The sequence below is a fragment of the Acromyrmex echinatior genome, chromosome 1 (genome assembly GCF_024713525.1).
Source record: "Acromyrmex echinatior isolate Ae372 chromosome 1, ASM2471352v2, whole genome shotgun sequence".
Lineage (NCBI taxonomy): Eukaryota > Metazoa > Arthropoda > Insecta > Hymenoptera > Formicidae > Acromyrmex > Acromyrmex echinatior.
In genome coordinates, this window is record NC_141852.1 from 2837348 (window position 1) to 2862089 (window position 24742).

Consider the following 24742-nt stretch of genomic DNA (forward strand, 5'->3'; position numbering starts at 1 on the left):
GCGTAGGAATTATATCGGCGATATTCGCACATCTATATCTCTTTTTTGCAGATTATCGAGAACATACAGTATATCATCTACATTACAGTCTTCCCACATATTTTGCAGGATAGTGTTTCGCTCACAACACTATTTGCAATAGTTTTTTTTCCAATGTGTGCAGTGTGAGCACTTGTTGCACGGAAATATAGTGTACATTGGCACTCTGCAATTCGTGCAAGACCGACTGCTTAGCGCGTCAATATAACTAATATCGTGCTTCCTTACAAGATACATTCCCACAACATCAGCCAAACGGATCATGCATGCTGCACATATACTTAAAGCACCACTCGTCATATAATAACACTAGATTATACAGTGTTTAGTACGGCCGTTCAGTGCACGGATTTTTGAAGATGGCACAAATTTCTCTGCGTAATCCGTATCGTGCTCGCTCAAATCATTAGCATAGCCAGTGTCGTTTAATAACATTTCGTCGGAATCTTGGTCCATTATTTCTTCAAGATCCATTTCTTTGAGCACTTCGAACACTTCGTCTCTAATATTCGCGAACTGATCCACGTTTCGAATATACTCGACTACTTTGGCTATGTTCGCACGATGGTTAGCCATACTTATGTTTATTGTCAATAACCGAAGCGACCGATTCGTTTATTTCCAGGACACCAACTGTGGTATCGAGCATTTATGACCTATTATATATTTTATTACGTCCAGTGATTTTTCCGTTTCGTGAAAATTTCGGCAAAAAAAACAGTCGTTAGTACAAAGCGCGAACATAAAACTCGAGCTTTAACGGTCACCGATCGGCGAGCGTGATAATATTCAAGAAACGTGCCATTAGAAAATCTTCCCAACGATATTGGAAACATAAACAAAAACATAGATCCTCCAGAATCGCCAGATCCACGACAATAAAATTTACGACAAAGGTTACAAACCATGTAGAGAAAATTCTATTTATACACGATCGGTTCAGTAAGTACAAAATCTAAATGTGGATCCTGTGTAGATAAAGACTCATATTTCCAAACGTGTAAAAGCAAGTTGAAGGGCGTTTTCTCGTCAACAACAGGAAGTTGATAAAATAAATGAGGAATCACAAAGCGTAGCTTTTAATTTTTTACATTGTCGACCGTAAAATTTAAGTAAATATTTTCTAGACGAGAGAACGCATGTTCAAATAATAAAAGAGAAATCGATGACAAAAAAAAGAGTGCGTTCGACTTGGAGTACTCGCCTTTGTGCGAATCTTGCACATCTTGTCTTCCACATTTACTGCAGAAGAATTATGTTTTTTTGTTTAGCAGCCGAAAAATATTGGCGCTTCTATTAACGCGTGGCGACATGTCACCGATCTAATAGTGTATATAAACAGTATATATAACTTTTTTCATTCAATCGTAAATATTAGTTACGAGCGATAAGACATGAATCGAGTAAGAGAATATATACATCGAAAATCGATCGAGCGCAAGAAGTACCGTCCCTTGTCATCAGGTCTGCCAAATCCATCGAGGGAAAAAGCAAGATATTGGGAATGTCCTAGTGAAAAAGCAAAATCGTTGCTCATCATCAACGTCATCAATGTCATCAAAATATAAGCCATAAGATCTTATTTAGAGTGACTAGTAATGCATTTTATTCTTTGCTCAAAAAAGCGAATAGTGGTTAAAAAAATTTTTCGTTCTCTTTTTCCAGAAAGCGCTGCTAGCGATGTTCGAGTCACCGATCGCATTCGAACGCTGTGGATCGCAAAAAAATATAATAAAAAATGAGAAAAAATCAGTGTAATAAGTGTAGTGTGAAAAAATTTTTGTTCGCATTACTACATATGTATTTTCTTTTACTTCTCATCCTTTGCCTCGACGCGCTAGGAAAAACTGTATTGAAAAAACTATATCGAAAAAATTGTCAAAAAAAAAGGACACTTGTACTCTATTCCTTTCTCTAAAGTGATCTTAAGTGTTTCATATGCAGCATAAATATATCCTAGATAGCTTCGCTATGGCAAAGGATGCTTCTCAGCGTCAGTCTTTGCTGAATCTTGTTCGCGCGCGAAACTAACAGAAGAGCTTAATATATTGCAACGTGAGTGATTTTTTTCCCCAACGTGCAAAAGTATTTTACCATTAACGCTAAATGGTAGAATACTTTTGCATGTTTATTAAGTGATTGGATGATAGTGAAAGTGATATTATTGTGATTTTTTTTTAAATTTTATTGACTTTTTTCCAGGATATTTTTCATAACAACAACAACGATGAGTAACTTACAGGATTTGATTAAGATCCGTTACGAGTATCTCGTTGAAGAAGTAAGTTTTTTCTTTTTATTTGTATCAAATATTTTAGTGAATTTGTGCTAACGTCTTTTTACTTTTCTTTTTTCCAGTACCTTATGGTCGATAACGAGCCGCAGGTCAAGCTACGAAAGCAGGTCAGGTTGCGAAACGAGATGGGGGTGCAAATTATCCCTTCAGTAAGTATAATAAATAGATTTATTTTCTAATTCACTTTTTATAATACTTCTTTTTGTAAATTCACTTTGTCCATTTTTCAGAGTGTATCTCATTATTAAATTCAAATAAAAGGATTTATCAATATCGTCACATAGCAAATTGTAGCTGATAGACAGCGGGAGAAACAAGTTGACATATGGGAGGAAAGTGATTTCTTCCTGGTTGAACTATTCAGCCTCCGACTGTACGAGCCCGAGCCGGAGCCGGAAGATTGAAATTGTAAGTATCATAAATTTATATTATATATGAATTTCTCTTCTTATATGTTGCATGCTAATGTAACGCTTTTTGTTTTACAGAAACGATGGCATCTCAACCATATATTTAAAAAATTTTTAATTTTCATTTATATTTTTTTTAATTAAAATTTTTTTTATTTTTTATTTTTTATTATAATAAAATTTTTATGTGATGTGAAAAAAATATATGTAAATTATATTACTCGGATTTCGCATCTATTTGTTTCCTTCTTTCCTTCTTATTTCCGCGCTGCTAAATTACGCGCGTCGACAGCATCTTCGCACTCGACGGTACTGTCACGACCATAAGCGTTCTTTTTTTAAATCATTAAATAAAAACGTATGATAAAATATTTTTGCGTGCAAGGAGATATAAGGAGAGTGACAACGTCGGCGGGAAAGATGATGAAACATAAAAGAAAGAGAGATGGTAGATATATGCGGTAAATGTATGCAAGCCTTTGTTACCGATACATTTTTGGAGAGAGAGCGGCAGGTGACGACAAAAAATAAGAACCGGAGTCCTATGTTTACTTAACATCAACAGCGCCGGGACTTTTCCCCCTTCTTCCCCGCGTTAAAAGTATCCCCCGCGCCCCGCGCCCCCTTCCAGCCCCCATGAGTTAGAACCCGCCATGCTTTACTACTGATGAGGAATTGCATCATATACCAGGTGTAGAAGTATGAAACTGGAATTTCCCTATATATGGCACTAGTTATCAGTTTAAGGACCACAAGACCGCATCTGCAGCGCCATCATCTTTCTCTAACAGCTGACGAAGATTTCCAACATACAACAACCCAAGTTCCATACACCGGTATATTTTTTTCTAACCTTAAACATGTCGAGTTTTGTGCCTACGAACTACGATTTGCGGACAGCATTGGTTTTCTATTATCATTTGAAGAAAACTGCTGCAGAATCGCATCGAATGCTTGTCGAAGCTTACGGTGAACATGCTCTTGGTAAAACACAGTGTTTCGAGTGGTTCAAAAAATTCAAAAGTGGTGATTTTGATGTGAAAAACGAAGAGCGTGGGAAACCATCGAAAAAGTTCACAGACAACGAATTGCAAGCCTTATTGGATGAAGATGATACTCAAACTCAACAAGAACTCGCGGATCAATTGAATGTAACGCAGAAAGCCATTTCCATTCGTTTGAAAGCTATGGGCAAGATTCAGAAAGTGGGAAAATGGGTTCCGCATGAACTGAATGAAAGACAGCAAGAAAATCGAAAAACCACTTGTGAAATGCTGCTCGATAGATACAAAAGAAAGTCATTTCTCCATCGAATCGTCACAGGTGATGAAAAATGGATATATTTTGAGAATCCTAAGCGTCGTAAATCATGAATCCAGGCGAACCATCGACATCCACTGCAAGACCAAATCGCTTTGGAAAGAAGACAATGCTCTGTGTTTGGTGGGATCAGAAGGGTATAATCTATTGAGCTGCTAAAACCTGGTGAAACCGTTAACACTAATCGCTACCGACAGCAAATGATCGATTTAAATAGAGCATTACGTGAAAAACGACCGGAATATGGAAAAAGGCAACACAAAGTTATTTTGCTTCATGATAATGCTCCATCACATACAGTAAAACGGGGCAGGGAAACGATCGAGGCGTTCAGTTGGGAGATATTAGCGCATGCGGTTTATTCTCTAGACTTGGCTCCGTCCGATTATCATCTATTCGCATCACTGGGACATGCTCTCGCTGAACAACACTTCAATTCGTATGAAAATGTACGAAAATGGCTTGATAACTGCTTCAAAAGAAGAACTTTTTTTTTGGCGTGGCATTCATACATTGCCGGAGAGGTGGGAAAAATGTATAAATAGCAATGGAAATTATTTTGAATAAAAAATTTTTTATCATTTTCAAACAACAGACGTGTAATTTTTACAAAAAAATTCCGGTTTCATACACCTGATAAATACGCCAGATGTAGGACACAAAATGGCGACTTCCGACTAATTCTCGTCACTCTCTTTATAGCCATTCTAATATTTAACGACAAACGAGTGACGTGATTTCATGTTGCTAACCTCGAATGTCGCTTGTATAAATGGATTAGCAGCGATAAATTTTTGCCGGTAATTATATTAATTGTGTTGTGTAAAGTGCTGTAAAGCCCAAAATATCATTAAAAAACGGTATTACAATTGGATCTATTAAGTTAATGCGATTGTGTATAACAAAAATAAAGCGAAATGGCAAATAGTTCAATAGCAGTTGTACGCATTAATGAATATAAAAATTAAAAAAAATATATATAAAAAAAAATTTTACATTGATCCTTTATTTGAAAGACGATGTGAACATGGATTAAAAAAAAATTATTTAAAAATTATCAATAAATAACCGGTTATATGCTTTCATATATGAGTCTGTACAAAAGCTGTTTTTTCGTTTATGATTATTTCACATATGCCATAAGTACGTACATACAACAGCTATTTGAAAACTTCATAAAATTATTGTAAATAACAAATAACACAATAATTAAATAGTAATAATAAATAATAATAATAATTTAATAATACTATAATTAAATTAGTATAATGTTCTGAGCGATAATAATGAAAAGTCGATATAAATAAAATTGAAAATAAAAATAAAATTAATCAGAGTTAAATAAAGTCACATGCAACAAATTTTTTTATTGATAAGAAATTTGTATTTATTTATTTATCTATTTATTGTGATAATTATTTAGACATTACTTATTCGACACATTTTCATTCAAAATGAAAGAATTTGGCAGAAAAACGAGATGGTATGCTTCATGGAGAGAATTATTAAATGTTAGAATTGGCTACATACGGAAATCCGAGTGCTCTCATGTATCATTTTATCCTTGTGTTTAGCATTGGATAATAAGATAATATGGGTGACATTTACATTATACAGTTCTAATAACTATTCAGATAAAGAAAACTCATTTTCCTAATCTGAACAGTTGCTTCGTAAACTGTTATATTTTTCTATTATTCTTTCATTTCGAATGGAAACGTATCGAATGAGTATATTTTTATCAAGTTTTGTGATGATATCCATATTCTACAGATAAATTTTCACGAGTTACTAATATCGACCGTTTCAGCGAACAAAAACGATCACGTGGTGATTGACAAAAATTGACACACGCATGCATAATGGTTGAAAACGTACTGTAAAAAAGTATTTCAGATTCATTTTGTATTAAAACATTTTGTATTTAATAAATTTTTGATATAAATATAAAAATATAATATAACAATATAATATAATATTAATAAAATAAAATAATAAAATAAAATAAAATAAAATAAAAAATAAAATAAAATTAATAAAATAAATAAAAGTAAAAAAAATTAAAAAATAAAATAAAATAATATTAATACTATAAAATATAATATAATATAATATAAAAATATAATATAACTTTTATATTTATTAAAAACACATTTATTTTGTATAAAAGCGCTTTTCAAATGATCGAGATAGCACAAAATATCCGAAACGAAATGTGGCACATGTTCAACCCGTTCGAGTGGTCTCACGGGATTAGATTAGGTGATATGCTTACTTGTCCTAAATCCGTATTACTGAACATTGGAGCACATGAATGCAATTGTTCCATCACCTTACCTGTAATTCAAGTACTCTTTGGATTAATTTGGAGCATGCGACGCGAACAAACCTCATGAAATTGTATTATAAATTTGTTCGTGTGGATCACAGGTAAAATGACGGTTGGAGTAGTTGGATTCATGTGCCCCAACCATGGAGTATAGAGAATACGAGGCCGAACTTACATGGATGAGGTCATCAAAAAGCTTGGTTAAAAGTGATCATCTGAATTAGTTCAATCGAGATGTCACTTTATCGTTCCACGATACCATCTTGTAATATCAGTTTACATGGTAGATCATACCAATTTTACATGAAGAATGCTCCATTTTTCATGCAGTTTTAATGACAATTTATGACTTCCTGTTACCCCGGATCTACAATAGAGTTTTAAGCCTTAAGCCATAAGAAATGGATGAATCATAATCGATTATTCTTCTCAAATTTGACTGTAATTGGTCAATTTCTTAAGGCTTAAACACCTTTTGTAGATCTGGAGTTACTGTCAGAGCATGATGTCAAAGAATAATGTCTCTATTTTTAGGTTATGTGTGTTCGGTTATGTGTGAGTAAGCATATATGAGAGAAGTTTTGTGATTTGAATTATTATAATATTAATAAAATAAAAAAATAAAATAAAATAAAATAAAATACTCTACTCTACTGAGCATCACTAATACCAATCAGAAATCTAATATCATTCTACTATAATCGACTAATATCATTCAGAAATCTAATTTTGACCACACTTTTCAAAGCCTAGTCTCGGCCTTCTATTCTCTATATTCCATAGCCCCAATGTGACACAAACGGATTTAGGACAAGTAAGTCATCTAACCTTAATCCATGAGACCACTCGAGCGGGTCGAATGTATGCTTCATTTTGTTTTGGATATTGTGTTTAGAAAGCTTCACAGGGAGAGAATGGCAAACTGGATCACGTGAATGCCCATGTCCAATCAAGGGGTCACGTGATCAGTTTTCTTCAATCTCTTCCATGCTTATGAAGCTTTGATGCTCATGTTCAATCAGAGGAGACAGATCATGTGATGCAATTTGCCACTCTCTCCCTGTGAGGCTTTCTCTCTAGTTGTGTTACCTCGATTATTTGAAAAGCATGACCGGCTTTGATTGTGCATTTACATTACTCAATAAAACAAGAAGAAGAAGTCCTGTCATCCTATGTGTAGGAGCCTCTTTGTTCTAATTAGAAGATGGATTTTCTTGCTGGTTTTCACTTTAGAACACATTAGGTCTGTTTTTTATTGCTACATTTTCCGAAATGGTACACACAGTGCAATAAATTGAAGTGAAACAAATATACGTTTGTTTCACTTCAACTTATTGTACCGGTTTAAAGTGCAGCAATAAAAAACAGACCTATTAATGAAATTAACGATTCCAAATTAAATCAACATTATGACTTTATATAAACGCAACCAATATTTCTAATCTTATAATTCATCTAATAATTCTTTTTGCGTTAAATAAACATTTTAAACAAAATCAACATTATAACTTTATATAAACGCAACCAATATTTCTAATTTTATAATTCTTCTGAATTGGAAGAATTATTTATTATTTATTATTTATTATTATTATTTATTATTATTATTTATTATTTATTATTATTTATTATTTCTTATTATTTATTGTTTATTATTATTTTTCATCTGAGAATTCTGTCTTCCTCGTCAATTTTGATAAAATTTGGCTGCATTTTTATACAAAATAAATGAATCTGATAGTATTGGGTCATCTAAAAAGTATCCGCGGTACTTTGTCACTAGATATATGATCATCTAGTGACAAAAAACCACGGATACTTTTTAGATGACCCAATATTTTCTTTTGGGATACACTAGGTGTAACCTCGCACCGCACTAGTTACGTGTAAGCGCTACACTCAGCTATACTATTGTACATTAGAGTGGTGCACATCATGTACATTACATCATTATTGCGCTAAAACTCTGTCCTCGCTTGACTTCCATTTTCAAATTTTAAATGTCACACTGGTCTCTACATCGTCCTTTTGAGACAGTGTAGCAAAATCTCACTTTGTGCACGAAATTTGTATTGTATTACACTGTAGCCATGGAAACTCGGTACACTGAATGAATTCGCTTACTACCAGCCATGGAAACACGGTACACTATCTGAGTATTGCACTGGGCGATAATGCAACTAAGAGAAAGCGCTATGAAATACTTTTCGAGTACATACAATACGTTTTCAATCATTACGCATGCGTGCGTAAGGGTGAAATCACATAGTGCGGATAAAGACTGCGGAATAGAGAATGCATCATTGAAGCAACCAATCAGCGCTATTCCACACATTTCCATCACGCAAGTTTTGTGTGCTATGTTTACATGATGCGTCAAAGATGTATCCAGCGTGAATATAATTTAAAAACTACTAACTTTATGTTAGTAATTTGCTTATTAAAATGAAATATAATTTTTCAAATTATAAAAACAATTATCACTGTTGTATTAGGTTGGTGCATATGAAATGTCAGATTTTTAAGTGAATATATAAAATTGCATATCTTTTTTCAAAAGCTGTTTATTTAATCAAAATATGTTCCATTTTTTTCAATACACTTTTCCCAACGAGATGTTAATGCATAGATACCTGTCTTAAAGAAATTCTGATCTTTAGAATCAATAAATTCTGATATGGAATTTTTCAGTCTTCATTTTCTGTCTTCATTTTCATACTGTTTAGCCCGTAAAAACTGTTCTAAATGTTTAAAAAAATGAAAGTCAGTTGGCGAAAGATTCGGTGAATAAGCTGAGTGAATGTGCTGCAAAATTTCATATTTTAATTCATTTAATTTCGCAATTGTTTTGTACGACGTATGCGGCCGAGCGTTGTCGTGGAGAAGTATTGGGCCATGCCGGTTAACAAATAATGGGCGTATAATTTTCAATTTTTCATGCATTTCATCAATGTACTGGCAGTACTTTTCGGCTGTGTCTCCCCAGTTCGAAGGAATGAGTAATGAATTACTCCAGTCACATTCCACCAAACTGTTATTAAAATTTTCCGTGGATGAAGTGATGGCCTTGGAGTATGAGCACAAGCCTCATTCCTATCAAACCATCGAGCACACCTTTTCCTATTGTCGTAAAGAACCCATTTTTCATCACAAGTAATAATCAGATCGAAAAATGGCTCTCGATGAAATCGGGTTAGTAATGATGAGCATACGTTCAATCGATTCGGCTTATATCGCTCGGTTAGTTCGTGCGGTATCCATTTATCCATTTTTTTCATCTTGCCAATTTCAGAAAGGTGTCGCAATATTATTGTATGGTCAACTTTCATTCTGGTAGCAAGTTCCCTTGTAGATACAGTTGGATTCGTTTCCACCAATGCTTTCAGAGCATCATTTTTCACAGGCGTTTTGGGTCTTCCACGCGGTTCATTTTGTAGGAAAAAATCACCAGACCGAAATTTTTCAAACTAACGCTGCACTTTTCGATCGTTAACAGTATTCTCCCCAAATGCCTGGTTTATATTGCGTGCAGCTTTTGCACTATTATTACCAAGTTTATACTCATATAAAAAAATTACATGAATATCGGTTGAATTCATATTCTTACGAAATTCAAAACAAATAACAAAATGGAACACTTTTGAAAAAATCTTCTTTGTTGAAATGTGATTCTAGCAATGGACAATACGACTATAAACGAGGTTAAGCCAAAAACAAAAGCATAACGAAAACAGGGAGATAAACATTCATATGTAAAGAAAATCCGACATTTCATATGCACCAACCTAATAATATTTAATATTTTACAATTAATATCTATAATCTCATAACAATTTTTTGAACTGCTTTAATGCTGAACGGAATATACACAGTGCGGAATAGGACTGCGGAATAGAGAATGCGTCATTGAAATAACTAGCGCTATTCTGCATTTGATATTGCGGAATAGCGAGTGCGTCATTGTTCTTGTAATAAACCATCGTATTTTGAGAGGTTAAAATAATTTGATGCTAACTGATATGATGGAATTGTGTAATGTCGAGATGAATGAAGCAAAATGACAAAATCTGAATGCATAAATATAGATACCAAAATAAAAAAAACAATGATGCATTTCAGTGTGCCCTTTTCCGCACTTTTCCATCATGCCAGTTTTGTGTGCTATGTTCACACGAAAAAATGATAGTAAATGCATTAAAACAGTTCAAAAAATTGTCATGAAATGTAAATATTAATTGTAAATATTAATTGTAAAACATTAAATACTACACAGTGATAATTGTTTTTACAATTTGAAAAATTATATTTTATTTTAAGCAAATTATTAACATGAAGTTAGTAGTTTTTAAATCATATTCATGTTGGATGTATCTTTGACGCATCATATGAACATAGCACACAAAACTTGCGTGATAGAAAAGTTGCAAGCCGATCGCAAATTTGTTGCGACAGCCAATATGAAGCATTGATTTCAAAATGTAAGCTTTAGATTGGCTGTCGCAACAAACTTGCGATCGGCTTGCAACTAATATAGAACTGGCTGTAGAGCATCATTTACTTCACTTCAGAAGAGGTTTATTCGTCGTATGCTTCAGCATGCTTCAATGTACTCCTGCTATAGCTCTTATTCATTTCAACGAGCGCATTAGAGTGAGTAAATGCTATGGTAGGAGCATTTTAGAGCATGCAACGAGAATAAATCTAAGATGCGGTTGGAGCATGTTAGGATAAAATTACACGATCCGAAATAGGATTGCGGAATACAGAATGCGTTATTGAAGCAACCAATCAGCCCTTTTCCACACTTTTCTATCACGCAAGTTTTGTGTGCTATGTTCACATGATGCGTCAAAGATGCATCCAACATGAATATGATTTAAAAACTACTAACTTCATGTTAATAATTTGCTTAAAATAAAATATAATTTTTTAAAATATTGGGTCATCTAAAAAGTATCCGCGGTACTTTGTCACTAGATATATGACCATGTGTTGATACACACATCTAGTGACAACAAACCCAATTAGATGACCCAATATAATTTTAATTCAATCGGCTTTAAGGTATGGTCCCATGGTGCGAAATTGGCGCAATGCGGAATTAACGGAATGCTCGTGAATGGTCAAGGCTTCATTCCGTCAATTCCGTCGTTTTCTGTTGTGCAAATTTATTTCTTTTGCGGATTCCACCGATGCCTACATATGTACGTGTGCATGTCACTGAACTATATATATACTGGAATGGACATCAAGGAAAATTCGTCAGCACAATTGATTAACCGCCATTTTAGTTGGGACAATATTTGAGCGAATCAGAAACGTTTGCGCGCGCGCACTGCGATCAATATATCAATCGATGTATTATCGATGTTTGGAATCTATATGGATATGAATGGTATTTAAACAAAAATAATATCACTTCAATTTTATTAGTACATTTAATAAAATAATATTAATTTTTCATATTCTACATCGTTGACATATGTGTAGAAATTGATACATTTAATACAAAAATTCTTACTTATGAAATGCCCTTTTTACTTCTCTGTCCATTCAGGCACATAGCACTTCATGTTGGTGCGTCATGTTGGTACGCACATTTTACAGTCACGCGATTTTATAATCTTTCAAAGTAATCTTTCAAATATAATCCCACACACGATGATCTTGCTGACATATGCGTCTTACTTAAATTTAAAAGCATAGAGATATGCTCCATGCAATTCCTATAAATAAATAAAAATGCATTCAGGATTGAAAAGCATTCATTTTAACATTCGTGAATCAATATTTCTGAAAATCTGAATCCATTTCAATCCATTCTCGTTTGCTGAGTAAACCACCTCTACCTATTAACGGAAACTATAATATAAAAACGAATTCTAATAACATCGTTTTTATATTATAGTTTTCGTTAATAGGTGGAGATGACTCACTGAAATGAATTAGTTAGTAAAAAAATTTTTTGTAATCACAACATCATATTGTCTCTGATGGCTCAAAAGTGAGCCGAAACATGTAAGTGGATTAATTATTAATAAAGTTGTTTTGTTAACCGTATTAGTTTGCAAGAATTACCGTGCTTGATTCCTATTGCCCAGTTGTATCCAATCATTTTGTATCATTAAGAAGTCTTTAGGAATTAATTTATAAAACCTAACCTCGTTAAGCTGGTTTAAATGGAGAAAACTGTCCCCTACAAGCGCATAATTAATCAATATATTGAGGCATGTTCAGATTCCCATCTGGGTGTGCTCCGGGTATTATGTCCTTTAATATTTGATAAATAACAAGAATGGATTAGTACTCGAGTCTGAACATAACCCTGAAGGTAATTAATTAAGTCTCCATCCAGCAAACGAAAATGGATTGAAATGGATTAAGATGGATTCAGATTTTTAAAAATAGGGATTCACGAATGTTAAAATGAATCCTTTTCAGTCCTGAATGCATTTTTATTTATTTATAGGAATTGCATAGAGCATATCTCTATGCCTTTCAATCTAAAAATAATATTATAATATTTTGTATGTGTGTGCATTGTGAATGCTGCTCGATTCAAAATTGTGAATAGGAAATGCAGTTTTTCAATCTAGTTGAATCTAAAAATAATATCAGCCATTTCTGTGCATCGTGAATACTGCTCCATTCAAAATTCTGAAATAGAAAATGCAATTTTTTAATCCAATTGAATAAAAAAAAGTTTTTTTTTAACCAATAAGATAGGAAACAAGACCGTTTATGTTAAATAACATTACTTTAAATCCGAAGCGCCACTACGGTCTAAGTATTAAGATGTTGAACTAATATATGTATTTTCAAACAATTGAATTAGTTTCAGAAATGATAATTACGTACCGATATGGTTGTCGGCATTAACGCAATTGATCTGAAAAATATTAATAATCCTCCCAAATTCCCCAAGTTAATCTTAAAAAACTGTAATAAACTTATTGCGAAAAATATTGCCTCGGTCGGGAGTCAAACCCGGATCTCTTTTTTTTTTAAATGAACCATAAATGCTACTTAAATTATTTAAAATTATAAGTCGAAAATTTTTTAATCCAATTAAGTTTAAAAAAGTTGTAACATAAAAATAATTTGCTATGTTCTTTTGTTTCTCTTTGATTAGAAGTAAAATGAATGATCGATATGAACACTCGCAAACCAAGTCGAATACAGCCCGAATATTATGCTAATCACGGCGCGCGACATCGTCCAAGCGAGATTAAATTATCCGACACTTACCCAATGTTGTTTCATAGTAATGTAAATTGTTTATATTTTATTATATCTGTTAAATAATGATATTTTTATTATATTTATATAATTTTGTGCACTAGTTTAGCTGGTTGTAATTGAAGTAGAGGATGAATAACATTTACCAATTAAAAAAGTGGTGTAGCAGATAACGTAGAAGATTCTTAATCAGAGGTTCCAGGTTCGAACTAAGGTTCCCACTAAGGTGCATTGTTTAATACCAATTTGAAGTATTTAATTTCAGGTATAATTATTATAAATGTCTTAGGGTGCGTTCGAGAAGATGCTATTCGCGCTATTTAGTGCATTTAGTGTTCGCAAAGCTGCTGTTTGAGATCGGTAATTCGAAAGAAAAGCAAGAATTCTTTCAGTCGACCGACATTAATTGTCATTGAACACACACATAAATTGAGCTCGTGATTTCATCTCGAGCATGATCTTAATCCTCGTTAAAATCATCGATTTGGCGTTCTTTGTTCTTTTTAAAAAACAATTCGTTACACGCAAATAGGCACTGGTAACGGACAATCGAAAGTTCTAGAACAATTCAATTCGCGCACGCGAGCGCCGCGCTCCGACGAATACGTCACGCGCTGTCACCAATCCCACGTACGGATTTTCTGTCGCGCATGACTGTTACGTTGAACGTCGTTAGAAAAGAATCCAAAACGCCAATCAATTTTGTACACCTAATGCCACGTAATAATTACGATTGTGGCAAAATTTTATTGGATTTTTTCCCAAGAAGAAAGCCCAGGCCGAAAGCAATAAATACTTCGATCTCGCCGGCCTCCTGCTTAGAGTCCTTAGTTCTTAGAGTCCTTAGTTCTTAGAGTCTAAAAGTTCTTAGAGTCATAGTCTCGCTACTATATCGCTTCGTAAAATCGCCGTGTCAACTGCTTAGTGAAAACCGCTATAAAACGAATCTTTTCGAGAAGTGCCGAGAAAATCGTCGAGATTTTTCATCACCGCGATTCCAAATACAATTTGGTAACGGTGACCGCATTCAATATTCTGTTAATTTAATATTTAATTAATTATATTTTCTGACTTTGTAACTGTGCATATTAAAGAAAATTCTTTTGTTAAATTACAAAGAAACTGAGTTCTCTTTACTGTCGTGTATCATACCAGCCGTGTGCCGGTCTCTCATTCGAATCTTTTCGCGCGGTGCATTCTCGCACATTTTCTGATCCTTCGAGCCGGATTTGAACTAGCGAGAAAGACAGTTAGACAAACGCCGCATCACTCTAAAATTTCACGTCATCGCTCTCGCTTTGATTCGCTCTCGCACAGCTGCAGATAGCGCTAATAAACATGATCATGACATCACTAATGGTAGCGTCTTATATCACAACTGCTATCAACGCTATTACTTTCAAGATAGTGTATTGATAACGTTAGCGTTTATAAATCAATGAACGACCCTAGCGTTGGTAGCGTTTCACATTCGTCACAAAGTTAGATTAATGTTTGAAAGGAGAATTTCTGTTCTCGAGTGGCACCAAACTTTTCTCTCTTAGAATTTCGTAGAGTAAACATATGTACGTAAACATATGTATGAATTTCAAATTTTATCATAATGAATGCAATCTCAATTTTAATCTCTGCTGTTGGCTTGCCACTAGGCTGGAATGAACGTAATTCTTGCTTGTGTATCATCTTTTCAAAGTTTCTACGAAGTTCAACTTATGTATTTGATTTTATTATAAATGTGAAAGTCAGAAGTATCTTGTTACTGACAATTTTTAATTGTCCGTGTACGGAAAAAAGTTACTATTGCGGTATAACGCAGCAAGATATTCCGCTACAAATCCTTATTAAGCTGGTTCTACATTAGTTGCAAGTTGATTGCAAGTTTATTGCGACAGCCAATATGAAGCGTTGATTTCAAAATGCAAGTTTCAGATTGGCTGTCGCAACAAATTTGCGATCAGCTTGCAACTAATGTAGAATCGGGTTTAGATGTAGATATGCTTCTTCTTCTAAAATCGACAATGGAGTTCAAGAGTTCTTTTTCCTTTTATCTTTTCCTTTAATTTATTTAATGTAACTATTAATTTTTTTATCTAGTTTACATTGTTCACTCCGGTCTAGCGGTAAGCTATCATAGAGATTGCAATTGAGATTGTGTTCTGCTATTCATTACGAGAAAATTAAAAATTTACGTTACAAATACTTTACAAAATCTAAAAATTTTAATTATAGAGAAAAGTTTGTTTGGTGATTGAATACAGAATCCCCTACATTAACTTAACCTCGACGAATATATCTCTCTGGTTAAACGCTACCAACGCTAGGATCATTCATGGAGTTAACGCTATCGCGCTATTCGCTCCAAGAACAGCGTTGATAGCGTTTGCGTCCATAGCACGAATAGTGTCTCCCCGAACGCACCCATAGGAATAAAATTTGTAATCCTTAAATATAAATGTTTTTTTTTCGAATATTAAACTAGTGTCAGCTGAGATCCAATTCATTTCAATCCATATAATCCATTTTCATTTTAAGTACGTATTAAAAAAATTTTAATTCATTTAAATCCATTCTTGTTTACTGGGAAGATAAATACGGAGGTCTATATTATACGGAGGTTTATACATAGGGAGTGTGCATTAATATAAATAAGAATCCATCTATTACTAGAAAGACGGTAAAAAGCAATGGTTAGATGGATAATATTTTGAATGATCAACCATTGTAACCATTTTTTTCATAATAAAGCCATATTTTTACCAAAAAATCCTTTAAAATTATGTAATTACAGTATTATAATAATTCCTTACTATACTATTGTAGAATATACACATAATATGTTAATAATAAAAAATTTAAATATTAAAATAAAAATCATGTAGGAAAGAAAATATTTTAATATTTGCCGGAAGATATGCTCCTAGCATACTTTTTGTATCGCGATACTCCTGGGGCGCAGCGTCACGTGGGCTCGGCCGCCGAGTCTCGAGTGGTAATGGAGGATCGCCTCAGGAATCTGCTCGAAATGGGCAATTCCGAGCACTGTTAAATAAACCGTCGTATTTTGAGAGATTAAAATAATTTGATACTGATTGATATGATGGAATTGCATAATGTCGAGACGAATGAAGCAAAATGACAAAATTTGAGTGCATAAATATAGACACCAAGATAAAAAAAACAATGATGCATTACATGCGATTTCAATGTGCCCTTTTCCGCACTTTTCCATCACACATGTTTTGTTTGCTATGTTCACACGATGCGGAAAAATTATAGTAAATGCTTTAAAGCAGTTTTCAAAAATTGTTATGAGATTATAAATATTAATTGTAAAACATTAAATAATACAACAATGATAATTATTTTTACAATTTGAAAAATTATATTTTATTTTAATAAATAAATTATTAACATAAAGTTAGTAATTTTTAAATTATATTCATGCTGGATACATTTTTGATGCATTATTGAAATCACCATGTGTTTCCTTAGGATGAAATCACATGATCCGGAATAGGACTGCGGAATACAGAATGCATCATTAAAGTAACCAATCAGCGCTATTCCGTACTTTTCCATCATGCAAGTTTTGTGTGCTATCTTCACATGATGTATCCAGCGTGAATATAATTTAAAAACTATTAACTTTATGTTAGTAATTTGCTTATTAAAATAAAATATAATTTTTCAAATTTTAAAAACATTATCACTGTTGTAGTATTTAATGTTTTACAATTAATATTTATAATTTCATGACAATTTTTTAAACTGCTTCAATGCATTTACTATCATCTTTTATATAAACATAGCACACAAAACTGGCGTGATGGAAAGTGCAGAGAAGGGCACACTGAAATCGTACGTAATGCATCATTGTTTTTATCTTGGTATCTATATTTATGCACTCAGATTTTGTCATTTTGCTTCATTCGTCTCGATATTACGCAATTCCATCATATCAATCAGCATAAATTATTTTAACCTCTCAAAATACGACGGTTTATTACAAGAACAATGACGCACTATTCCGCAACATCAAATGTGGAATAGCGCTGAGTAGTTATTTCAATGACGCATTCTCTATTCCACAGTCCTATTCCGCACTGTGTGATTTCACTCTTAATTGATCTAGAGTATGTTCTAATGCCTCCGGCACACCAACGCGATGTTCATCGCGCACGACATATGACTCCAATGAGTATACAGCTTTACCGATATTCTCATTCTAAAAGTATACTATCATTGGATATCGCATGTCGCGCTCGACTAACATCGCGCATATATATAACGCATACTATTTCCTTAGTTTTTTGTATGCGATACTTTTCAAGAATAAAAGTCTTGCGTGGCATGTTTGTCGCGCGTAACATGCAATATTCAATGAGCGTACAGCTTTATCGATGTTCTCATTCTAAAACTATACGCTCATTGAATATCGCGTGTCGCACGCGACGAATATCGCGCTGGGCCTCTATTTAAAAAATATCATATGAAAAACTAGGGAAATACTATAGTATGCGTTACATATACTATAGCATTTCACCAACCTCGGTTAACCGACGGTTACATGGGGCTCATTAAATTTACCGACAAGATATTAAAGATCATTTTTACGAGAGTTCGCGTTCTTGTAAATATTGTGTGTGAGGTGATTAATGTCCGTATTCATAGTCAGGTCTTATATTTAAGACTTCCTTAAATTTATCTTCAGATTATTGTACGAATTATTTCATTGGTTGCATCTAAAGATAAATTTAAGGAAGCCTTAAGTATAAGGTCTGACTATGAATACAGGCATAAGAGTTAAAAACTGATAATATTGTACTAATTTTATGATTTATTGACTTAGTATTTATGCAGACGTATTTATGCATTTATAATTCAATAATACTCGATTTTTCTTTAAAACTATGATGTATGAGCTAAATACTAGATGTGTGTTGATGGTCATATATCTAGTGACAAAGTACGCGGATACTTTTTAGATGACCCAATATTTATGTTAATAATTGCAAATTTATATCAATTGTTAAAGTTAGCGTTCTTCAATTATTTTCGGGCCCTTAGGGTCCTTTTTATACCACCAAAAATTTATTGCCAGTTCTGAAAAATGTACAGTATACGTAATGTAAATTGTAAATTTTCAGCGCTGACAGTGAATTTTGGAACACAGCTATGTAATACGATGTAATTTCCCCCCCTTTTTTTTGGTAAGCTAATGTGATTGGTACTAGTAGGTTTTAATAGGTTTTCATGTGCTCGTGTAGAAAAATTTCTCAAAAAGTTGGCAACTTTGCCAGTATGTATAGAGCTCACTAAATATTACGTTTCTGTTGCTATGTTAATCATGAAACAAGAAATAAAGTAATAATAAAGATAAATAAACAATACATACATAAAATATACAATAAAATATAAAATGAGTAATAATTTTAAATAGCAGCAAATCAGGGTAAAATAAAAAAATATAAATTTTTATTGTTTATATAACCTCTTTGATTATGAGATATAAACAATGCTATCAATACTTTCGCAAAATCTGTAAGAATATCTTGAAGATATATCATACTGTAAAATTTACTAAATATTCTGTGATATTTTGCAAGTGTGCTTTATACTGATTTTTCGAATTCTTACGGAGCTTGGCAAAAATAGAATAGTTTCTAATTTATAAAGATGATAAAAACTGTTAAATATTGTAAAATATATTAAATTACAGTGATTTAATTGAAGTTCATACTTCTTTACGGACACTTCTATTTTTTTGAAGTTTCATGTTCTTCAAGTAAGCTCTAAGAAAATGGGATCCGAACAAAGTTCTCAAAATAGTAACCAAAATGCTAATAATGAAAAAATAAGAACAAGTCAACTCAGACGTGGTAAAAGCGTTCCAAATCGTGAAAGAATACCAGAAGATACTCCACCGAGATGTACCAGTCCTGGCGCTAGCATTTGCTCTGATTCTGATCTTCCATATATTTCTTATACAGTGAATCGACCTATTGGAGATTCACCAAAGATGACAAATAAACAATCACAAATCTATAGAGGAAAGAATATTGGAACTGGGGAAATCTCAAGACGGAAGAATAGTCTAGGCATAACAAATCATAAGTAGGTATTACTGGATTTATATATGAATATATAATGTTTTTAATGTTTTGAGATATTTCTAATAAAACAAAAAATATATATTTACAGAATGTTTCTGATCACTCGCAATCCAAACACACTACAAGATTAAGTGTTTTATTCTGAATCTATCGAGTTTAATAATTTGTTAATCTGCAGCATACTTAATTAATAAACCATTTTTTAAATTGATTTAATAAGTTTGTAACAAGTTTGTAACATTATTTATAATTTTTCAAAATGCTCTCCATTTTGTATGCATAACGTGGTTGAATCAATAGCTGTAGCATCTCTCACAATTTATAAGAATCCAGTAAAAACCGAAGATGAAATGTGACTCAATTACATTTCACAACTTTGTAACTGTAAATGAAGTTATGTTATAGCGAAATACAAATGACACAATTGATTAAACTATGTTATGCATACAACAAAATGGAAAGCATTTTAAAAAATTGTTATAAATAATATTATAAATAGTGTTACAAATTTGTTATAAATTAATTTAAAAAATGGTTTATTAATTAAGTATGCTACAGATTAACAAATTATTAGACTCTTTAGATACAGGATAAAATGCTTAATCTTGTGTGTTCTATTGCAGATGATCATAAACACCCTGTATATAAAAAGAGTATCCTTCAAATTATATCAAATAACAAGCCAGTTTTATTATTTTATTTTTCTTATATATTTATACAAAAAAATAAGCGTTATTATATATCAGAGTATTTTTTAATGTAATATAGTACTTTCATTATTAGACAACATATATTATATAAAAATGTGTTTTAATACAATCAAAAATTTCAAAATATCTTATATATAATAAATTATATATATAATAAATTATATATATAATAAATTATATATATAATAACTGTCATATAAATACTTTATATATAATAACTGTCATATAGAATTTTATTAGTTTGCTCTCTTTCCATGTTGAAAGTCACAAGAAGATTAATATATTGGACAAGACACACAGTATCGTAGTGGTAAAGTCAGCTCAAATAGATCCTACAGCAGACAAAGATCCTGATATAGTAAAACTACAAAGTATTCCAATGTTTCTACCAATTATGCGTGGCACATTGAATCTACCACCTGGTGTACGCGATCCAGAGGTCCTTGAGAGGCTTGATCCTGTTGGTCTGTTCAATCTATGTGCACGTTACCAACATCATCTAAATACAAATGCGCAGATTATAGCAGCAGAACAAGTTACTCTATGTACTAGTATGGAAACAGAATTTGGCAAGGTATTAAATCTCGCTGTGGATCGACAAAAGAAATTCGTTAAATTTACAGAACAGATAAATAAAGTGCACGAGCTTAGCCGTCAGCTAACTAGATGTCACTCGCTTCTCAATCAAACCCTTGAAAGTCTCGAAACGCTCAACAATCTATTACCAATTGAAGAGAGGCTTGAGCCCTTTGTCTGGACTACAGGTTAAATATATCCAATATAAGAAAGAAATCCAGATAAAAAAAATTTTATTACTTTTTTAAACAAAAACCTGAATTCTCTATAAAATATTTATACCCTACTACAAAGAAATTGTGAATAAGATGCAAGCTTTGAAATATCTAATTTAAGTTTTAAATTAATTTTATTATGAGTTTTAACTCCTTCGTACATTCAACATAATCATAACATAAAAAAATAAGGATAGATCAATAAAATAAATTAAAAGAAAAAATCAAATATATGTACTTTATTCAAATATAATTTATTGCTTTTGTAATTTTGAACATACCCTAATAGTTTCTAATCGCTCAGACTTCAATTGTTTGTAGGCTGCAATAGTTTCACTTTGTTCTCTAGTTTTTTTTTCTTTCCGTTTCAGGTAAGTTTTTCTTTTCAAATTACTTTGGAAAAAAAGCCTTCTTTAGAATTTTTTAATAACGAATTCAATAATAACTTTTTTGGCTTTCTAATTTCATTAATTTTATTTGACTTAATTTCCAACCTAGAAGGTTCATATCAAACGATTACTTCGTCAAAAACAATCTTATCTTGCAACCTCTCAAATTCATCAAAGCTTTCAAATTTCTTTCCTTTCTTTGTACATACTTTCAGTCTTTGCTTTTCATCTTTTGATGAAGTTGCAAAACTTTCAAGTCTTTTCAATCTCTTTTCTATTAATATTATTATGCTTAATTTTTAATATTTTAATATCTTTTTTATGTTTACATTTTGCTAGATTTCGAATTTTACTAGTATTTGAATCTCCTTTAATATGAATATTTTTTTTCAAATGCTATTTCCTTCAAAAAATTATATGTCTCTAGATACCCTGTGCATAAATTGTTTATTAGATTTGTCTGGTTGGTGTTGAAGTATTGATATAACTTTATCTAGTTTTGTTCTTTGATTTGATCTGTGATGTAGTCATATACAGATAAGAGCATTCTTTTTCTTCTTCCTTTTCAAGATGTCAGCATTGATCTTCACAGCTTCTTTTAATTTAATTATACACTCCAAACTCTTTGGCATTGCTTGCTCGTTTACATTTCTTGATATTTGTACACAATTCTAATCTAAAATCCGTTTCTGATTTAAAATAATCATCTAAATCTAATATTTTATTGTGCACAAGCATTAACTTTATTGATAACTTCGCTAAATGTTGTAAAGCGCTGCTTGTCTTTAATACCCTAATGTTTCTTCCCTTTATATTTTGCTGCCATATTCGCATCTCATTGATTTTTTTGTGTAATCCGCTATTCTTCTTTGTTGATTAATGCTTCCATGTGTAAAGCAAAGAGGATATGTACAATACATAAGGTGTATTCGTTTACGCTAGTGGCTAATGATATATACAACTTGCATAGCTGCATAAACAAATGCATAAAGAAAATTATCCAATCGCATTTCTCTTTCAAAGTTGTACGTAAAATGTGATTGGATAATTTTCTTTATGCATACGTTTATGCGGCTATGCAAGTTGTGTGGATATATCCTAAAAGGTGCCGTCCCATGAGCGGAAATTTACAGCGGAACGGAACAGCGCGACCAATCACAACTCTGCAGTCATTATTCTGTGTCACGTCCACAACTTTTCTCTTGTTTAATAATTATTTTTGAACAGACTCGCTAAGAGGCCTGAGTAATATAAATACAATATTGTATTGTATTGTATTAGGTCATCTAAAAAGTATCCGCGGTTTTTTGTCACTAGATGGTGTTGATGGTCAACACATCTAGTGATAAAAAACCGCGGATACTTTTTAGATGACCCAATATTATACGGGCATCAAGTCTCTAGAGACGCATTTGAAGGTGCAATTATATGGAGTGCGGTATACGATATAGGCTAGTGACAAACTCACATTAGCATGAATTTTTTTAAATATTGGGTCATCTAAAAAGTATCCGCGGTTTTTTGTCACTAGATGTGTTGACCATCAACACCATCTAGTGACAAAAAACCGCGGATATTTTTTAGATGACCCAATATTAATTTATTTTTATGCACACACGCGCTTCATGTAATTACATCCTGACACCGTTGACGGGGCGGTCAATGGAAGGAGATGTTTAGAAATGCTCACGGGCAAACATAGAAAAGAGGCGTAATAGTGTGCGTCCAGAGCGGCCACACGCGAAATACCGGTTCCTTCCGTTGTTTGACCAATCGCCGCTCTAGATTTTAAACGCCGCGTGCAAACGTAATACTAATGGCTAATACTAATGCGGCAAAATGAGACGCGGTAACCAATGAATACATTAGGAACTGTAAGCTTATTGCTATCGCATCACATTTTGCCGCGCAGCAAGCGTTTCCGTGTCCAGCGTGCAGAAGCCATAAGTCTGAACGCAATTTTCTCGCATTTCAATTTTTAAATCTAAGAATTCCGATCCTAATTTTAAATTCAAAGCATTAATTCAATTTCTAAATCATAAATCCTAACTCATAAATTGTAACTTTTAATTGATTTAGAATTAAATCTCATGTAAAATTAGTTTAAGGCATTAACTAGTACAAATTGTTAAATATACATTCAATTAATCTCATTCAAGTGTGCATTTTATGGATATTTCTATTCTCTCAGCTTTATTCATCCTAACACTAATAATATCTTAATCCATCCTAACATTAATAATAATATAACCGCTATCGAATATTAACGAAAGCGATCGCGCTTATTGGTGCGACCAGAATCTGCAGCTAAATTCGCCTAAGAAGTAGTAGATGCTTAGTACCCTGATCACTTTTTTCACTGGTGGATTCGGAAACACTAGAGGACATTTGTCCGGGTACCTCAAGGTAAGAAATTTCTTTCCACATTCTGGCAATTGGAATCTGCCGCTAAGGAATTGTCTTTAGCATGTGTCCCACATAACCGCGTCCGCGCGCACCCATCGATGCTTGAATCTTAACGATTAATCTGTACTCTACGTGGTTACGTAGTGCGTTTCCTTATGTGTTGCGTATCCTTGTTATTTTTCCAACATAGGGAAATCGATACCATCAAATGTCCTGAATGTTATACTGCGCCGGAAAATGAAAAGAGAAATTACCAAGGAATCTTACAGCATTATATTGGGTCATCTAAAAAATATCCACGGTACTTTGTCACTAGATATATGACCATCAACACACATCTAGTGACAAAAAAATCGCGGATACTTTTTAGATGACCCAATATTTATTTGAGGCTCCCTAAACATTTCGAATCCTGTAGTGCATGTTCTGCATTAACTATCACTCGACATGCCATCATAAGTTGTCCTGACTGTCCCGAATAGAGAGCCTATAATCAGAGTGGCGCTATACGAGAGATGACATCATGTTTTAGTGAAATTCTGCGAGAGAGAAAGAGATATACGGTCTCAGTCTATCCAACAAACTGTCAGTTTTAGGATTAGGCGCAACAGCATTGAACGACATAGATACGTAAAGGTACATTGATAAAAATAAAGTTATCGAAATTATTTTAGAAATATGGTTGGATGTACAATACCGT

The 24742-nt window shown here is 32.9% G+C and overlaps 3 protein-coding genes across 16 annotated transcripts in view; 1 reads left to right on the top strand and 2 right to left on the bottom strand.

The window, feature by feature from the left end:
• Positions 1-8495, bottom strand: part of LOC105148530 (G protein-activated inward rectifier potassium channel 3) — a 155793-nt gene extending 147298 nt beyond the window's left edge. Inside the window, exon 1 of the mRNA XM_087407921.1 lies at positions 8341-8495. The gene's annotated coding sequence lies outside the window, so the exon portion shown is untranslated. The remainder of the gene's footprint in view (positions 1-8340) is intronic.
• Positions 1-21500, top strand: part of BORCS5 (BLOC-1 related complex subunit 5) — a 53508-nt gene extending 32008 nt beyond the window's left edge. For 2 of the 14 annotated variants that reach the window (XM_087407996.1, XM_087408001.1), the window contains 2 exons: positions 19624-19747; positions 20697-21500. In XM_087407996.1, the coding sequence (XP_087264122.1) occupies positions 19624-19747; positions 20697-21225 (653 nt within the window). In that variant the 3' untranslated portion in view covers positions 21226-21500. Of the gene's footprint in view, positions 1-17474; positions 17492-18824; positions 19086-19352; positions 19748-20696 lie in introns of those variants that run through there. The other 12 variants (XM_087407975.1, XM_087407966.1, XM_087407981.1 and 9 more) reach the window with 12 other exon arrangements.
• A 1-nt stretch (position 21501) lies between these two features.
• LOC105148531 (uncharacterized) lies at positions 21502-24063 on the bottom strand. Its single transcript, XM_087410421.1, is given in 8 exon segments — positions 21502-21598; positions 21600-21635; positions 21637-21899; positions 21901-22015; positions 22017-22061; positions 22063-22307; positions 23535-23635; positions 23979-24063. Coding segments are annotated over 8 exon segments (987 nt in total).
• Positions 24064-24742: the final 679 nt, after the last annotated feature.